Source organism: Myotis nattereri, assembly GCF_964212035.1.
Source record: "Myotis nattereri genome assembly, chromosome: 18".
NCBI classification, from domain to species: domain Eukaryota; kingdom Metazoa; phylum Chordata; class Mammalia; order Chiroptera; family Vespertilionidae; genus Myotis; species Myotis nattereri.
Genome location: NC_138093.1, coordinates 1,120,115 through 1,137,543, shown reverse-complemented (window position 1 = coordinate 1,137,543; position 17,429 = coordinate 1,120,115). Strand labels below are relative to the sequence as shown.

Here is a 17,429-nt window from a genome sequence, read left to right as displayed (position 1 = left end):
GTTGCAGGCATATCCCCAGTGGGAGATGTGCAGGAGGCAGCTGATCGATGTTTCTCTCTCATCGATGTTTCTAACTCTCTATCTCTCTCCCTTCCTCTCTGTAAAAAATCAATAAAATATATTAAAAAAAAAAAAGTTAAAGATGAACATTTAAAAAAATAAAAAAATAAAAAAAATAAATGGCCAAAGATGCAAATGTTAATAGCGCTATGTTCCACCCTAAAACCGGTTTGGCTCAGTGGATAGAGCATCGGCCTGCGGACTCAAGGGTCCCGGGTTCGATTCCAGTCAAGGGCATGTACCTGGGTTGCGGGCACATCCCCAGTAGGGAGTGTGCAGGAGGCAGCTGATCGATGTTTCTAACTCTCTATCCCTCTCCTTTCCTCTCTGTAAAAAGTCAATAAAATATATATTTTTTTAAAAATAGCACTATGTTCCCCAAATAGTAACACAAGCAGCACGCTCTTTACTCTTTTACCCTCCAAGCAAACCACCGTGCGTGCGCTAGGATGCGTGGCCGGGGGCTCCTGCGGCTTCCGAAGCGGTGACAAGGACGTGATCAAATATACGGGCAGGGCCACCCTACCACAGGCGTGAGGGCGTTGACATGCACAAGACCATACAGAAGAGGGCCCCTTGCTTCCGATACTGTCTGTGGGGGGAGGTGGGAGCAGGCAGCGAGATGCTAAATGTTTACAGCACCTCACGACGGGGCACGTCTTGGCCCCTAGAGAGAGAGATGGGAAGGGCTCTGCCCTCGAGGCTGGTGCCCCATTGTGTCTGGGGGTGAGAACTGGGGAGGAGGCTGTGGGGCAGGAGCAGGCATGGACCCTCGGGCCGCGAGGACGGGCTGCTCGCAATGTGTCCCATAGTGAACAAGTCTCCCTTTTGTGATTAAAAAAACACTAAAGAAAAGTTTGACAGACGTGAGGCTATCAAGCCTGTCAGGTCCTCAAACCACCTAAAGCCCTGCCGGCTCGGCCGCGGAGCTGGGACCCCCGATCACGCTGCCCGGTCCGGGCCCCCCCAGCCTCCCTGCTCCCTGGTCCTCCTGGAGTCAGCAGACAGGGACTGCGGAGCAGATCCGCTCGCTACACGCGTGCGGGGTTTTAACACGTGAAGCGCCCCGTCAGTCCCCGGTGCCTGACACCGCACCCTCCGTCCGGAAGACATAACAGGCTGGGCGCTCAGCGTGTTAGCCACGGACCGGCCAGGGCTGCTCCGTCGGAGCACAGCTGTGTCTCTCAGTCCTCAGAATAGCATGTGACAAATGACAAGGCACCGCGGTTCACGCTGTCTCACTGCCTCACACGCTGAGAGCGAGACACACTGGCTGAGGAGACGGGTTCGGAGAACGGGGTCCCTAACGTGTAACACTTTGCAAAGACCATTGATTCACCATTTTTTCTAAATTTTTCATCAAATGAAAAGTCCTTCTCCCTCCTATTCCACCAAGTAAATCCGTACCAAACAGGGAGATGTCTTCTGTGCCTTCAGATTATACTTTGTAAAGGTTTTTAAAGTCTATTTGGAGAAAGCAAATTAAATTAACTTGACAAGACAGTTCCTCCACGTCCAGCCGGCGTGGCTCAGTGACTGAGCATCGACCTATGAACCAGGAGGAGGTCACGGTTCAATTCCCGGTCAGGGAACAGGCCCGGGTTGGGGGCTCCATCCCCAGTAGGGGGCGTGCAGGAGGCAGCCAATCCATGATTCTCTCTCATTATTGATGTTTCTATCTCTCTCCCTCTCCCGTCCTCTCTGAAATCAACAGAAACATATTTTAAATAACAAAATAAAATTGAGATCAAACCCAGTGGGTAAACCCACCATGTCGTTACGTCCAGGGCGGCACCACCGAGCCCGGCCAGGCGCCAGGCCAGCCTCCTGAGGACTAGGCAGGCGGGCACCGCACATCCGGGGCTCAGGGCGACAGCAGAGAAGCGGCTGGAAGGACGAGACAGATCCCAGCCCCCGAGGAAGGCGAAGGTCAAACTCCGAAAACAGCAACTCAGCTGAGAAGTCAAGGCAGGGGGTCAGGGGAGGCGCCCCCGAGGTCGCATGTGGGCAGGCGCTGGGGTAACCAAGCAACCGGTGGGCCTGGCACGGGCGCGTCCTGTCTTCCTGCGGCTGCCCTGGCCGGCTGCTGAGCGGCTCCGCGGGAGCCGGGCTGACGGTGATAACGGGAAACCCGAGGCCTGCGGGGACGCGGCCATTGATCCGGTCCAGCTGCAGAGGCTGCGAGGCGCTCGCGCGGCGAGGCCGGCGCCGCCTCACCCGTTTCTACAAAAAGCTTTTTTGGCAGCCCCGAAGCCAGGAGTGACGGCTCGTTTTGCTGTCAGTCCTGGACGAGAGCCTGAGGCAGTCCGGTCGCCGCCCTCTCAGGAGCCGCGATGAGGACCTTCCCCGGTCCGGTGAGCCCGCAGCCAGCTTCCCACGCGTCTGGTCAGCGAAAGGCCTTGGGAAGCCGCACTCTGCCTCAGCTTCCCATGAACTCCTCGGAGCGAGACAGGGGCCGGCCGCCCCCGCCCTGCTCCGGCCCGCAGTCCGGCCGACAGCCTCGCTCAGCGCCAGGTGCACAGCTCTGCTGTCTGACCGGCTGCTCTGGGACCTGCTCTCCGGCGAGAGGTGCTCCCTGCACACGGCCCCTTGGCTTCGAAGGGGGGAGAACGGGCGGGAAGTCCCCTTTCCCATCCGCCTGGCCAGCGGCCTTTCAGGACTGTGAGTCCTGCCCCCCAACACAAGATAAGACCCACCGATGGGTGGGTGCAGGCAGCTCCCCATGCTCCCCCGCGCCCCCAGCGGCTCCCCACAACCCCTGCTCCCATCCCCTGGGCACACGGCTTCGGAGACTGGGCTGTGACCGCCGGCCGGTGGTGAGCTTTCCCGAGCCCGGAACAGAAACGGACCAGGGTGCGACCGGAGGCAGGCGCGGCCTGTTTGCAGGCGCGGCCTGTTCGCAGGCGCAGGCGCTGTGTGCACCCTGGTCTCTGCATCGAAACGCACTGCGCTGTGTTGTTCTCCAAAGCCGCCTGCCCCGCTGGTCCCCTGCGCACAGCACACCCTTCCCCGCGGCCCGGGCTCCGACCCGCTCCAGTGTCGCCCAGGCCTGGCCTCTCCCAGGGACTCACGAGCCCCCACCACGGCCTGCTCCTTGCACAGACCAAGGCTCTGGGGAACATGCTTGGGCCCCTCCCAGGTCCTGGAAGGGTGAGCACACCGCCCCGCAACCAGCACCTCGGGCAGGACCGGCCTCCTGGGAGCTGCCTTCGCCCCCGTCCAGAACAAACACGGCGAAGCCACTCGGAAATGCCTCTGGCCTTACGAAACTCCCTCCCTCGGGATGCGACGCCCCCGGGGCCACACCTGGTGCCTGACGACCCGGTGGCCACTCCTGGTCCACAGTCCTGTCTCCTCTCGCGGGGAGATGGGCAAGAGGGTGGGCACAGCCAGGTGGCCGGGCGCCGGCGGCCTCGCTCTCCCAGGGCCAGCACGGCTGTCCAGCACGGCTTCGCCCCCCGCCCTGCCCTCCCTTGCCCAATGCCACGGTCCCCACCCAGACCCCAAATGCATCCTCCCCCTGGACAGAAGGACGAGCGTTCCGCGTCCCCCTGTAGCCTTCTCCGCTGACTTTCCTCGGCGGCTGAGAGTCGAGTGAAATGAATCCCGTCTGTGGGGGGGGGACAGTCATCTGAGAAGAGGGGGCGGAGACGCTGAGGTCTGAAGTTTCTTAGGGAGCCAGCTGCTCGGCTCCCGCCCCCCAGGGGAGGGGGCTTGGGGGTGCAGGTGGGGGCGCAACACTGGGCTCCTCTGGAGACTGAGCGGGGGCGAGGGGGGGCAGGGCTAGGGCTGCGGGGCAGCTGGGCGAGGACTGAAGGGCAGGGCGCACAGGGTGCCAGCTCCACGCAGCCGGGGCTCCTGCCGCCCGGCACCTGGTCACTGGGAGGCCGCCCTCCGTCCCTTCCCAGGTCCCGCTTGCTCCTCCCCAAGCTTCGCTGGGCCCCCACGCTCTGGTCCAGTTCTGGGGCAGCCTGCTCCGAGGCCTTGGCTCACCTTGGGAACAGGGGGATCCCTCGCCGATGGAGATCCCAGAAACGAGGAGAGAGCAGCCAGCCCTCCATCCACACCCAGGGTCAGAGGCCCCGCTTCTCCAGAGTTTGCTATAAAGTCTCGGCCCCGTGACCACGGCCACTCCTGGGCAGCTGGCCGGCTTTTGTTAAAAAGAGCCACCATTCGGCCCTGGCCGGTTTGGCTCAGTGGACAGAGCATCAGACTGTGGACTGAAGGGTCCCAGGTTCGATTCCGGTCAAGGGCATGGACTTCGGTTGCAGGCTCCTTCCTGGCCTGGGCCCTGCTCAGGGCGTGTGCAGGAGGCAACCAATAGATGTGCCTCTCACGTGGATGTTTCTCTCTCGTTCCCTCTCCTCCACTCTCTAAAAATATCCTCAGGTGAGGATTCAGAGAAAGAGCCCCACTGGCTGGGCGAGGACAGCAGCGGGGAGGAGGAGAAGCACCTGTGACTGACCAGCAGGGCGAGCCGCCTCCAGGCGGGGGAGCAGGGGGGGCAGGTGGCAGGGCAGGAGGGGCGCGGGGAGGAGAGGTGGCCGAGGGCTGCTGGGCGGAACCGGCACAGCACAGAGCGCCCCTGCGCCGCCCGGATGCCAACGCACTGGCCGCTCTGGTCTCGGAGGGGCAGGCATACACTCCCCGTCGGCGTGAGGACAAGACAAACGGGGAGTTCTCTACTGGGCACAGCGCCCCTGAAAGAGAAGTGGGGTTCCCTCCTCCCGGCCAGCTGCTGGGGGGCGGGGAGCTCACTCTGACCCTTGCCCGCTGCCGTGTCACTTACGCGCGCCCAGGACCCAGGGTCCCAGCTCCGTGTGGGGCCGGGGAGCACCCCCCTCCCCAGCGCTCCGCACCCACACACTTCCACAGGCAAAGTGCGCCCATGGGCGCGGGTGTGCTCGGCCAGGACCACGGCGCACCCGACCCTTCCGTGAACTTGGGTGGCCCCGGTCCCTGGGCCGCGGGAAAGGCGGGTGTCCGATCCCATTTCCCGGCTGGGTAAACCGAGGCCCTCGCTCGGCGGAACCGACCTGCCGGGGCGCAATGGCAGCGCCGTAAACAGAACCCAAACAGAACCCGTGTCGGCCCCTCTGCACCAGGCTCTTCAGACTCTAAACGGGACCCACCTCCGCGTCGCCAGAGTCCAAGCAGTTTCTTGTGTTATAATTGGGGGGGGGGGGGCTGGAGGGGACACGCACCCACTTGACGCGCCTGCGCCAGCCTCCCGCGCGGCTCTCCCTGATGAGACCCAGAGCGCGAGCGGGACGCGGGGACGCGGGGAGGGGGGGGCGGAGAGGGGGGACCCACCTGCGGGGCCCGCGGGCCACGATGCTGCGCACCTGCCGGACCCGCGGCCCCGCGCTCAGGACGCCCGGTCTCCGGAGCCCTGACCCCCCCGTCCCCCCGCAAACTCGTCACCTGTGCCACGTCCGGAGCCCCTCCGAGTGCGCGCGGCCGCGCGAGGCGCCTGGTGCTCGGCCGGCCCGGAGGCTGGCCCCCGCCTGGGCCGAGAGACGCTGGCGGGCGGGCGGGCGGGCGGGCGGGCGGGCGGGCGGGCGGGGCGGGCGGGGCGGGAGTCCCCGGGCAGCGGCCTGGAGTGCGGGTCGGGTTCCCGCAGCGCCGCTCCTTAAAGGCGCCGCGGCCGCGCGCCCCGCTCCTCGCGGCTCCGACCCGGCCCGAGTGGGCGGGGCCGACCTTCGCGGCTGGGACCCAGGCCGAGCGGGGCTGCGAGCCGCCGCACCCACGCGGGGAGGAGGACCGGGCGGGCGGCGCCTGGCTGTCCGAAGAGTCACCGACCCTGCCCGGGCCGCCTGCAGCGGGCAGTACCTGGGCGCCACGTCGCCAAAATCCCGCTCAGGTTGAGAGTTTACATTCGCCTTCAGTGCCCAGATTCTGCCCAGACGAAGCGCAGGGTTTCGTCATCACAAAGCAGAGGGCAGCCAGTCATTGATACAACTTGGGGCTCTGGCCTGGGGCCCAGGTGGTGTGGACCCGGCGGGGGGCAGGGGGCAGGGGGCGGGGGGCAGGGGCGCGGGCGCCACCCCCGCGGTCTCTCCTCGAGGCAGACACCCTGGAGCGCACTGTCCCCCAGTCCCGGGGGCGGTGGGCATTGGGGTGCCAGCTCGGAATTCCAAGCTGCCGGGGCAGGAAGTTTGCCATTCAAGTCGCTCTCCTGACCTGTGAAATGCGCGCTCAGACACTCCAGCGTCTGGCTCAACAGATGGGGTTGCTCTGAATAAAGCAAAACAAGGCAGAGGCGCTCAGGCTGCGCCGGGTCGCCGACACATTACACACCCTGCTTTGCAGGAGGCTAGGTCTGCTGGTTAATGAACCGTCAACCCCGGCCGGAGCAGGACAGCGAGTCCTAGGAAATGTCTACGGATGCGGCTGATGGTTTTACCTCCACACAGACCTGCCCACAAACACACCCACTTTCACTAACGGCCTCGCTGGGCCCAGGTTCTTCCTCTGTGAAGTGGGGGTGCGGATGCAGTTACTCCGCAGACCCAGGGAAATGGCCAGCGCTCAGCAGGGAGGCCTCCCAGCGGGAGGCCCTGTTCTCCCAGAGCTTCTCGGGCGGCAGGGCACCGTGTCCTTGGACCAAGACCTGTCCCGGCCCGGCCCTGTCCGGTTTGGCTCAGTGGATAAAGCATCTCTAGACTCTGAAATCAATAATAATTTTTTAAAAATTAAAAACACACACACACCTGTCCCATCAGAGGTGTTCACTGTGGTCTGGCCCACACCTGCCTTAGGCGCTCGGGTAGCCGCTGCATCGCCCTCCGCCTGCGACCTGCACGGAGGGGTCAGCCCTGACCTCGGGACTCCGCCTCCTCCGGACTCACCCTGCGCCTCTCCGGCAGGACAGCTGTTCTGCTCTCCGCGATTGCACCGTCCTTATCTGTGCTCTGCACATCCTCCCACACCCACCGCAGCGGGCAAGGCCAGACACACCCACAGAAGCCCAGCCAACTCTCCGACCCGCTCCGCCCCTCCGGCTGGGGCGCTAGAAACGCACCGCCGGGTCCTGCGGCCACAGAGCACGTGTGTGCGTGCACCAAGGAGCGTGCGTGCACCAAGGAGCGTGCGTGCACCAAGGAACGTGGCAGGCCTGCCAGGCCGGGAAGGAACTCGGGAAACAGGAGTTGAATCTTGAAACTTGTGAAGTCATCGGAACTCAATGACCTCAGGAAGTAGAAGAATATAGCCACTGCCTTTTCCCCTCGAGACTGTAAGGCAGCTTAGTTTCTTTCAAAGTATCCCTTTCAATATTCACGTTTTTAAATCTTTAATTATTCTTAACTTCCTTCTTACCGATACTCCCCGATTTAAATGGGGATATCACAGTGAACTGCACTTGAAAAAGGTGTTTTTGTTCTTGAAAACAGTTCAAAGAAACAGGTCACAGAAAATGAAATTACTCATCCACACTTAAAAAGAGGGAAAAAAAATACAAAAATTCTTTTGAGGCAAGTTCCTCTGATAAACGTGTGTTTCCACAAATTCCTGAACTTCTCAGCAGAGCCAGTGGTTGGGACCCAGAGACCCAGCGCCGCCTCTTCCTGAAACAGCAGGACAGTGAGAGCGGCCGTGCTCCGGGGCTGCCTCGGTTCTCGTCTTCGTGACGATGGCACCAAAATGACCTGGGCGTGTTGGTAAGGAAGGGCAGTTTGGTAAAAAACGTGTAACCCCAAGCAGTAGCTTCAGAGTAGCAAGCATGTTTGAGTCTTTAAAAGTACTACCATTTGCTTTTCAGAGTTTTCCAAATAAGAAACTATATTAACAGTGGTTTATCTCTGGGCGGGTAAGATTCTATGTCTTTTGGGTTCTTTTTGCTTATCTTATGTGATTTTTTCCTATAATATATTATAAACTAGAGGCCCGGTGCACAAAATTCATGCACAGGGGTGGAGGGGGGAGGTGTCCCTCAGCCCAGCATGTACCCTTTCCAATCTGAGACCTCTGGCTCCTAACCACTCATCTGCCTGCCTGCCTGATCGCCCCAAACCACCTCTGCCTGCCTGCCTGATGCCTTTAACTGCTCTCCCCTGCCAGCCTGGTCACCCCTAACTGCCTCTGCCTGCCAGCCTGATCACCCCTAACCTCTCTACCTGCCTGCCTGATCGCCCCTAACCCCTCCCCAGCTGGCCTGGTTGCCCCTAACAGCCTCTGCCTGCCTGCCTGGTCACCCCTAACTGCTCTCCCCTGCCAGCCTGGTCACCGCCTCTGCCTCAGCACCCACCACTGTGGCTTTGTCCGAAAGGGTGTCTGGTCTAATTAGCATATTACCCTTTTATTAGCATAGATTATTTAAAAGTTATGATTAATCTAAGTCATTATAAAGTAATGTAAATTATTAAAATATAGATGATTTTTATTTTTACACTTGACCTTAGCCAAAAGGCTGAGAAGCAATCAATTTTTAGTTTTAATTAAAAGAATACATATAAGTGAAAAATTCAAATGGGCATATGAACTATCCTAAAAATAGCTAAAAAGAAAAAAATAGATGGCATTATTTTTTTTCACATACAAACATCTTATCTCCCTTCTATGTCCCAATCGAACTGGTCCCCCGAAGCCACTAGACTATAGTTCATGCAGTCGAGTTACTACCCTCACCTGCTCTTACGCCAGGCCATCCGCTCTGCAGTGCCTGCCGCCCACTCTCTGTGGGAGGTGAGCCGCACCAAGAATGACACCTTTCTGTATATAGAAGACGCGCATGCTGCCTTCGGATCTCCCACCTAAAGCCCTAGTTGTTTGCACTTCAGTAAAAATAAAACATTTTTGACCCTGGCCGGTCTGGCTCAGTACGTACAGCGTCAAGCCTGCAGACTGAAGGGTCCCAGGTTGATTCCAGTCAGGGGCACATACTCCCGGTTGCAGGCTCCCAGCCCCAGTCGGGCGCATTTGAGAGGCTACCAATTGATCATCGATGTTTCTCTCTCTGTGTCTCTCCCGCTCCCTTCTACTCTCTCTAAAAATCAATGGGAAAAATATCCTTGGGTGAGGATTAAAAAATACAAATAAAACATTTTTGCCCTCCAATAGGTAACAAGTTTTGAAAAATTACCATCTCTTTTCAAAATAATTGTTATATTTGGCAATATGCAATACACAGAAATGAACAATGCATACGTGACAAACAGCAGGCCATTCTGAGCGCCTGATGCAGCCCCGCCATGTCCAGCTCTGTCCCACCCGGGGCCAGCACCAGCTCTTTTCCAGCGTCCCTGGTGGGCACTCCACCCGCCCGCCAGCCACAGTCCCAGTTATCAGATCGACTGCTCAGGTATTGCGGTGCCTGGGTTCAAGTGACCCATGTCTTATTAACAAGGGTCTCATTCCCCTCCCTTCTCCCCTCACGTAGGCTGTGCACCATCTCACACCGTCGCAAGAAGGGTGAGTCCAGAACCGTGAGGCATTTTGAAAGAGCGATCCCATTCCCATCACTTTCATTAGGGCCTGTCATATTATTGTTATAACTGTTCTATCTTAGTATTATTGTTGTTGCTCTCCCACTGTGCCTAATTTATAAATTAAACTTTACCATAGGCTTGTACATACAGGAAAACACGTCGTATTTACAGGGTTCGGCACTATCTGTGGTTTCAGGTATCTGCTGGGGTTTAACATACCCCCGCCCTGGATAAAGGGGGGCTGCTATAGAACCAAGGTCCAAAACCAGGCCTCCTAAGTAATCCAGGGTGTCGTAGGTCTGCCCTTCTTTGGCGTGTAATGACCGTGACCACAATAAAACCAGGCTTTACATTGGGAAATCCACATAAAAATTCAGGATGAACTGACAGCCCTGTGATGGCGCCATCACCCCGAGCCCAGAACTCACCCCCTCCCACTACTTCCCAGAGGACAGCGATCTCCGAGAATTCCCAGCTTCCCCAACTTCGCCCGAGATGACAGAGTCCTGAGGAGCTGACTGGCTGCCCCCTCCCCGCCCCCCTCGCTCTGCGCCCCCCTCGCCTCCCTCCACAGGGTGAGTCCCTGCTGCTTCCACTCCTGGGAGTGCCGCCGCCTGACCAGTTCTTTCAAGGAAACGCAGCTGGAGGCCTCGTCCTGCCCCGCCCCGCCCTCTGCCCCAGTTTCCCAGGGAGCTGTGTCCGGGGATCCCTGCACCTGACCCGCGGGGGGTGCTCCGCTTTAACTCTGACCTCCACCTTGTGCAACTGGCCTGTGTTCCACCCACTCCAGCTGGCGGCCTCGCCCGTTTGCCGGGACTGAACCTGCCCCCTTTCTCCCGCCCACGGAGGTGCAGCTGAGGTCAAGGCCACTTCCACTGAAACGCTCTTTCTTGAGCTCCAACACCGGAACCCGACCACTCCAGTGTGTTCCCAGGTTCCTGAAACGCAATCAGACTGAACTCGCTGCCTCCACGCACCCTCTTCCTCCTCTTTCTCCGTTATGGGGTCACCCAGCCCCCCGACCCGGCAGCCTCCATCCCCTGCACGCCTCCTGCCCTCTTAGCCCTCGGCACCCAGTGGAGACGGAATTCTGCCGATCCCACTCCCAGAGGCCGTTCCTCCTCCCCCGCCCCGTTCACTCCCAGGTTCAGGCCCACGGACCTCCTTCAGCCTCCGAAGTCTCTCCAGCACATTCAGTCCTGACACACAACCTGCAGGATATAACCGCCTTCCACCTCCCCCGTCTCGGCACCGCGTGTCTCGCACGCCACCGTCCCGGTCAGCGCTCATCGGTCAGCGCCCCGGTCAGTGCTCATCAACCACCGCCCCGGTCAGCGCTCATCGGCCACCGCCCCGGTCAGCGCTCATCGGTCAGCGCTCATCAGCCACCGCCCCGGTCAGCGCTCATCAGCCACCGCCCCGGTCAGCGCTCATCGGCCACCGCCCCGGTCAGCGCTCATCAGCCACCACCCCGGTCAGCGCTCATCGGCCACCGCCCCGGTCAGCGCTCATCAGCCACCGCCCCGGTCAGCGCTCATCAGCCACCGCCCCGGTCAGCGCTCATCGGCCACCGCCCCGGTCAGCGCTCATCGGCCACCGCCCCGGTCAGCGCTCATCGGCCACCGCCCCGGTCAGCGCTCATCGGCCACCGCCCCGGTCAGCGCTCATCCATAAGCGCTCATCGGTCAGCGCTCGTCGGCCACCGCCCCGGTCAGCGCTCATCGGTCAGCGCTCAGGAGAGGATCCGAGGAGAGACTCCGAGGCCTGGGCCTCATGCTCCTCCTGGTCCCTGACGGCCTCCCTCCAGCCTCACAGTGCTGAGGGGCCTCCTAACCTGCGGCACCTGCCCCTCCTCCGCCGCCCGGCACACGGCACACGCATGCCTTCTGGCTCAGACCCCCCTTCCCGCTGTTCCCACGCTCCCTCTCACACTCTGCTCTCCGGAGCCAGCTGGGCCCCGCCCCTCCCGCTTCTGCTCCAGCTGCTCCCAGCCCGGATGTCTTTTCCCGTCAAAAGGCCCCTAATGCCCTAACTGGTTTGGCTCAGTGGGTAGAGCGTCGGCCTGCGGACTGAAGGGTCCTGGGTTCGATTTCGGTCAAGGGCATGTACCTTGGTTGCGGGCACATCCCCAGTAGGGGGTGCACAGGAGGCAGCTGATCGATGTTTGTTTCTAACTCTATCCCTCTCCCTTCTTCTCTGTAAAGAATCAATAAAATGTATTTTTAAAAAAGAAAGCGCCCCTGGTTGTAAGGCCCCGTTCTCCCTATGAGTGACAGGTCTCTCTCCTTTGACGCTGAGTTTGCGGCTTGCTTTGTGCAAGTCTTTTATTTCTACTAAGAAGCTCGCATCAGGCCCTGGACGGTGTGGTTCAGTGGATAGAGCATCGCCCGCGGACTCAACCCCGGTCAAGGGCACATGCCCAGGTTGTGGACTCGATCCCCAGTAGGGGGCGTGCAGGAGGCAGCCGATCCATGATTCTCTCTCATCATTGATGTTTCTATCTCTCTCTCCCTCGCCCTTCTTCTCTGAAATCAATAAAAATCTTTTAAAAATAAAATAAGAAAATAAGTAGCCACCATGATCTTATCTGATGGAGAGGAGAGTCCCAGAGGCTTAGGGAAACCAACCAGCCCCCAAACGACACACCAGCCAGGGGCTCAGCCGGGATGCGCCTTCCCAGCGTGGGGGGGGGCGTGGCGAGCCCCCGGGAACCGGAAACACTCCGAGCTCAATATGCATTTGTGGGAACAGGAACCGAAGTCAGGCCACTGAGCGGGCAGGGATGCGAAAGCACCGGTGCCAAGGCAAACAGTGGCGCCTGCCCCGAGGCCGGCGAGGACAATGAAGGGTTTGGCAGGAGAAGGAGATCAAAGGGTAGGAAGTGGTGGCCGGCTCGCTGAGACCAAGAGCGGAGTGAGGCGACCCGACCCGCCTCTGCGCGGCCGGAGCCTTCTCGTGAAGCAGGGATGATGACCGGCCGCGAGGCTGCAGGGAGGGCCCAGCGGCCTGGGCGGCGTCCGGTACGGTGGCGGCGTGAGCCGTGCGCTGCGATGCCTGTTGTGACACAAACACACTGGGCCTGGCTGAGTCCTCCCTGGGCTCTCACCGGGGCTGCCAGTCCGACGCAGTAGATTGATCTGCATGAAAACAGCCAATCCCAGCCCCTAGCTGGTGCGGCTCAATGGACAGAGCGTCGGCCTGCGGACTGAAGGGTCCCGGGTTCAATTCCGGTCAAGGGCACGTACCTTGGTTGCAGGCTCCTCCCCGGCCCAGGGCCCTCATGGGGGCGTGTACAGGAGGCGACCAATCGATGTGTTGCTCTCACGTGGGTGCTTCTGTCTCTCCCTCTCCCTCCCACTCTCTCTCTAAGAATCAGTGGGAAAAACCCTCGGGTGAGGATCAACAGAACAAGGAAAACAGCCAGTCCCCGGGCCAGAGAAGCAGGTCTCGGACGGTGTGAGGTGAAGGGTTCCGTTGACCACGCGTTTCTGTGTCCCCACTCTGCACTAACACTGCAGCACACGGCTAACCCTGTGGCACACGCCTAACCCTGCGGCACACGCCTAACCCTACAGCACACGCCTAACACTACGGCACACGGCTAAGCCTGCGGCACACGCCTAACCCTGCAGCACACGCCTAACCCTGCGGCACACGGCTAACCCTGTGGCACACGCCTAACCCTGCGGCACACGCCTAACCCTGCGGCACACGCCTAACCCTACAGCACACGCCTAACACTACAGCACATGCCTAACCCTACAGCACACGCCTAACACTACGGCACACGGCTAAGCCTGCGGCACACGCCTAACCCTGCGGCACACGCCTAACCCTACGGCACACGGCTAACCCTGCGGCACACGCCTAACCCTACGGCACATGCCTAACCCTAGAGCACACGCCTAACCCTGCGGCACACGCCTGACCCTGCAGCACACGCCTAACCCTGCGGCACACGCCTGACCCTGCGGCACACGCACATGCATGCCAGTCGCCGAGACACGCTCTCCTTTCCTGAGGACCTTCCTTATCTACACGCCTCCTCTCTCTGGAGCCTCACCCCCTCGGGCTGACGCTTGCTCTGCCCTGTGGACGTGACCGTGGTCCCCCCCCTCCCCTGCTCCCCCTGCCCTTGGACCACTTCCTTTCCTGGCCACTGCCTCTGGGGAACCCAATGATCCTTGTCTGATCCAAACTCACCCTTAGGACCCCACCCGGTTCCAGCACCCGCCTCCCGACAGCCGGTTCTAGAACTCTCCTCGGAGGACAGAGCCTGCAGCGTTATGAGCAGACGGTGTGCCTGAGAGCAGGGTCGGCAAGAAACGGGTGGTGAGAGAGCCGGCTGCACATGAGCAGTTCTCCTGCAGGCGTGGGGGGGGGGGGGGGCGGGTGAAGAGGAGAGAGGGAAGGGACAGGAGGCAGAGCACCTGGATAGCACACCTCCATACTGTTAAATTTATAAAATATTTTTATTGATTTCAGAGAGGAAGGGGGAGAGAGAGAGAAAGATCAATGATGAGAGAGAGTCATGGATCGGCTGCCTCCTGCACGCCCCCCACTGGGGATGGAGCCCACAACCCCGGCTGTGCCCCGACCGGGAATGACCTGTGACCTCCTGGATCCTAGGGCGACGCTCAGCCCCTGAGCCCCGCCAGGCAAGCCCTCCATACTGTTTAAATGGTACAACTCCCCTCGTGTCGTCCAAAGCTTCAGCCAGCCTTCTGCTCCCCAACCCTCCCACATACACCCCGAGGGTGAGGGTGAGGCTGTACATACGAGAGGAGGCCAGGGATCTGGAGTCGGGAAGATCAACCGGAAGTGGGGGGGTCAGGCAGCAGAGGGGAGACAGCACCCCCAGAACGAGGACGCAGCCAGAGCCCGAGCCCCCCGCGCAGCGCCCCGGAATGCCCAGCTCCGCTGCGACGCCGGCGGGACCCTGAGGAGGCGGCCGTGGCTGAGGTTGTGTAATGGGGCTTGGGAAACAGACTCCTCTGGTTAAACACAAGCGCGTGATCCCACCCACACCTGCGTCACGGTGCTCCCGGCTCCTGCCTTCGATGGCACCAGCTCCCTACGCGGCTCACCTCGCCCGCGGCCACCTCTCCCCGCAGGCCCCGGGGGCGCCTCGGCCCTGTGGGCCGGCGGCCGCTGCAGCCTGTCAGCGAGTGGAGGGGCCCGGCTGGGTCCCAGGAAAACTTCAGGCACAAACGCAGCGCTGGCCGCCTGCTGTCCACGCGACAGCCTCTGTCTGAACGCCTCTGCCTGTCTGAACACCGGAGCGGCTTCCCACTGGCCCGGGACGACGTGAAATTCCTTAGCGAGAGGACAGGCTGCGCCCGCAGCCTCCTCTCCAGCGTGTCTGGCTCCTCGCTCAGTTTCAGCATCACTTCACTCCTTTAAGTTCTGGTTCTCTCTTCCTCCCAGGCGTTCGCATGGGCCGGTGTGGCTCAGTGGTTGAGCATCGACCTCTGAACCAGGAGGTTAGGGTTCCATTCCCGGTCAGGGCACAGGCCCGGGTTGCGGGCTCGGTCCCCAGTGTGGGGCGTGCAGGAGGCAGCCGGTCCATGATGCTCTCTCATCATGGATGTTTCTCTCTCTCCCTCTCCCTTCCTCTCGGAAATCAATAAAAGCCTCTGTCAGGAAGTCGCTCGAACAGCGTTTCGCACGTTGCTGCTGCGGGCAGAGAAGATGCAGGAAACGCAGGATGCCCAGACCTGCTCCTGCGCGATTCCTGCGCGTTCCCTCCGCCCTGGCTCCCGTCCTCCGCTCCCTGCCCGACCCTCGCACACGGTGCCCTTGGCCTTGGGGCCGTCCTGCCCGTAGTGGGTGTGCTCCAGGCTCCCGGTGCCAGGCCGGGGACTTCCTCACCGGGTCGCCCTCACGCCTGAAGTGAGGTCAGGCAAGATGGCCCCTCCTTACTGACCCCCACCCACCCCCCACCCCCGCCACGGCGGATGGAATTGAGACCAAAAGAGGTCGAGTGACTCGGAGGGAACAGCGAAGGGCGGGCTGGGACCAAAGTCTGACCTCAGAGCTCGGGGTCACGTGTGGCTTCGGGACCCTGTCCCGTCTGCCTCTGCGCACGGTTCCGTCCAGGCCCACCCGGTCCTCCTGCCAGGCTCCTGGGCCTCCCGGGCAGGCGGCCGACCCGAGGGGCCCTGACACCTGAGATGCTGAGCCCTCACCCTCTGGAGTCCGCCCCTAAGAGTGAAGGCTCCCCGTTCAGGTGGGCGGAGGCACTGCCTACAGAGGGGAGGCCCAAGGTGGCACCTCCTGGGCGAGAGGCGGCTGAGTCCTTCTGCAGGGAGGAGCGAGGCCACCCCGGAGAGGCAGGAGGGCAGGAGGGCAGGAGGGCAGGAAGGGAGGGAGGGAGGACGGAGAATGGGGCAAGGGGCATCGGGCCCAGGGGAGGGTCTCCTACGAGGCCTGAGCCTGAAGGGCCCTCTGGTTGGCTTCTCGGGCCCTTGCAGATGGTTCTGGAGAGCCAGGCAGTGGTGGCTGCCCGGAAGGCTGCCTGCGGGGGAGGGGGGGGAGGGGGGAGCAGACTCGCAGCCCCTGGAGTCACAAGCTGTCAGGGAAGGGTCTGCTTGCATTGGTAGGAACAAGCCAGGCGGCAGGAACTCAGCCGCTCAGACACCCAGGCACCGTTGGGCGGCGTAGATAGGGGACCCAGTGTCCGCCGGACGGTGTCATCCTACGCAGGGCCTGTGTCCCTCAGCCCCTGGCCCTGCAGGGCTGGGGCCACGCCACCTCCTGCACTGAGGGTCCCCCTGTGCCCGGCTGCAGGGTCAGGGCCGGGGGACCAGCCGTCAGCATCTGAGACGGAGCTTTGCTCTGCGCCCCAGAAGCCTTCGGTCCCACGAAGCAGCCGCTGGCATAGGGGCGGCCGGGCTGGGCGTGGAAAAGCACCCGCCCGGGAGGAAGGAGCGGCCAGGGCCGTGCTGAGCCGCTGGGCGGGCGGGGGAGGTTTCATTGATCTCCTCTGACTCTAATGGGCAGCCTGGAGCTTTACGGGCTCGGGATAAAGACACAAGGAGAGTCGACAGCGAACGCCTCAGGAAAGAGAGGCCAAACTGGAGGAGGGAGCTGACCACAGAAGGCCGTGTGGGTTCCCAGCACCTTTTCGGGCAGGGACGCTGCGATCCTCCCACGTGTCTGAGGCGGACGCCCATACGCCCGATCCCTGGGAAAATGTGAGCACAGCGTTTCAAAGAGGTGCCTTTCCCAGGTCAGCCTTTGGCTCTCCCACTCGGTCGGGGTCAGCACAGGACCCCCGGGGGTCAGAGGCGGAGACGGGGCTGCTAAGGGCGGCTGCGTCGCCTGAGACTTCCGGCAGAAATGCCTGTTGGGAAGTTAACAAATGGAGGAAGGACGCCCGGCCGGCGGGGCTCAGTGGCTGAGCGTCGACCTATGAACCAGGAGGTCAGGGTTCGATTCCCGGTCAGGGCACATGCCCTGTTTGTCGGCCGATCCCCAGTGGGGGGCGTGCAGGAGGCAGCCGGTCCATGCTCTCTCTCATCCCTGATGTTTCTATCCCCCTCCCTCTCCCTTCCTCTCTGACATCAATAAAAATATATTTTAAAATAGAAACAAACCAACTGAGGAGGACCACCGACGGACAGAGGGCACCCACGTTGGTGAAAGAGGAGCCGGATGTTACGGAGACGCTGAGAGGACGGCCCGCTGCCCGAGGGCACCCACCTGCCCTTACACACGACTCCCCGGGGCGTCGACACTGACCTGGCAGGGGCACATCTGTGCTCTCCATCGGCCTCACCCCTCGTTCCCACTGTGCTTTCCGCCCGAGGTACCTTCTTCCCTGAGTAGCATCCCCGGGTCCTCGGAGCCACGCGAGGGCCGCAGCGTCCACGGGGCGTCCGGTCACAGCGCCCGCGGGGCGGGGTCAGCGCGGCAGAGCCTGGGCCTCCTCACCTGCGG

At 61.4% G+C, this 17,429-nt stretch overlaps 1 protein-coding gene across 18 annotated transcripts in view; it reads right to left on the bottom strand.

Annotated features, from left to right (window-relative positions):
• Positions 1–17,429, bottom strand: part of LOC308533835 (TLC domain-containing protein 4-like) — a 40,700-nt gene that overhangs the window by 15,399 nt on the left and 7,872 nt on the right. For 2 of the 18 annotated variants that reach the window (XM_081111970.1, XM_081111960.1), the window contains exon 2: positions 17,303–17,423. The exons of 1 other annotated variant lie outside the window; for it this stretch is intronic. In XM_081111970.1, coding sequence (XP_080968096.1) covers positions 17,303–17,321 — 19 coding nt within the window. In that variant the 5' untranslated portion in view covers positions 17,322–17,423. Of the gene's footprint in view, positions 1–4,053; positions 4,553–5,096; positions 5,196–5,264; positions 5,465–5,484; positions 5,590–5,892; positions 5,965–6,773; positions 6,964–17,231; positions 17,424–17,429 lie in introns of those variants that run through there. 15 more of the 18 variants (XM_081111973.1, XM_081111962.1, XM_081111978.1 and 12 more) reach the window with 14 other exon arrangements.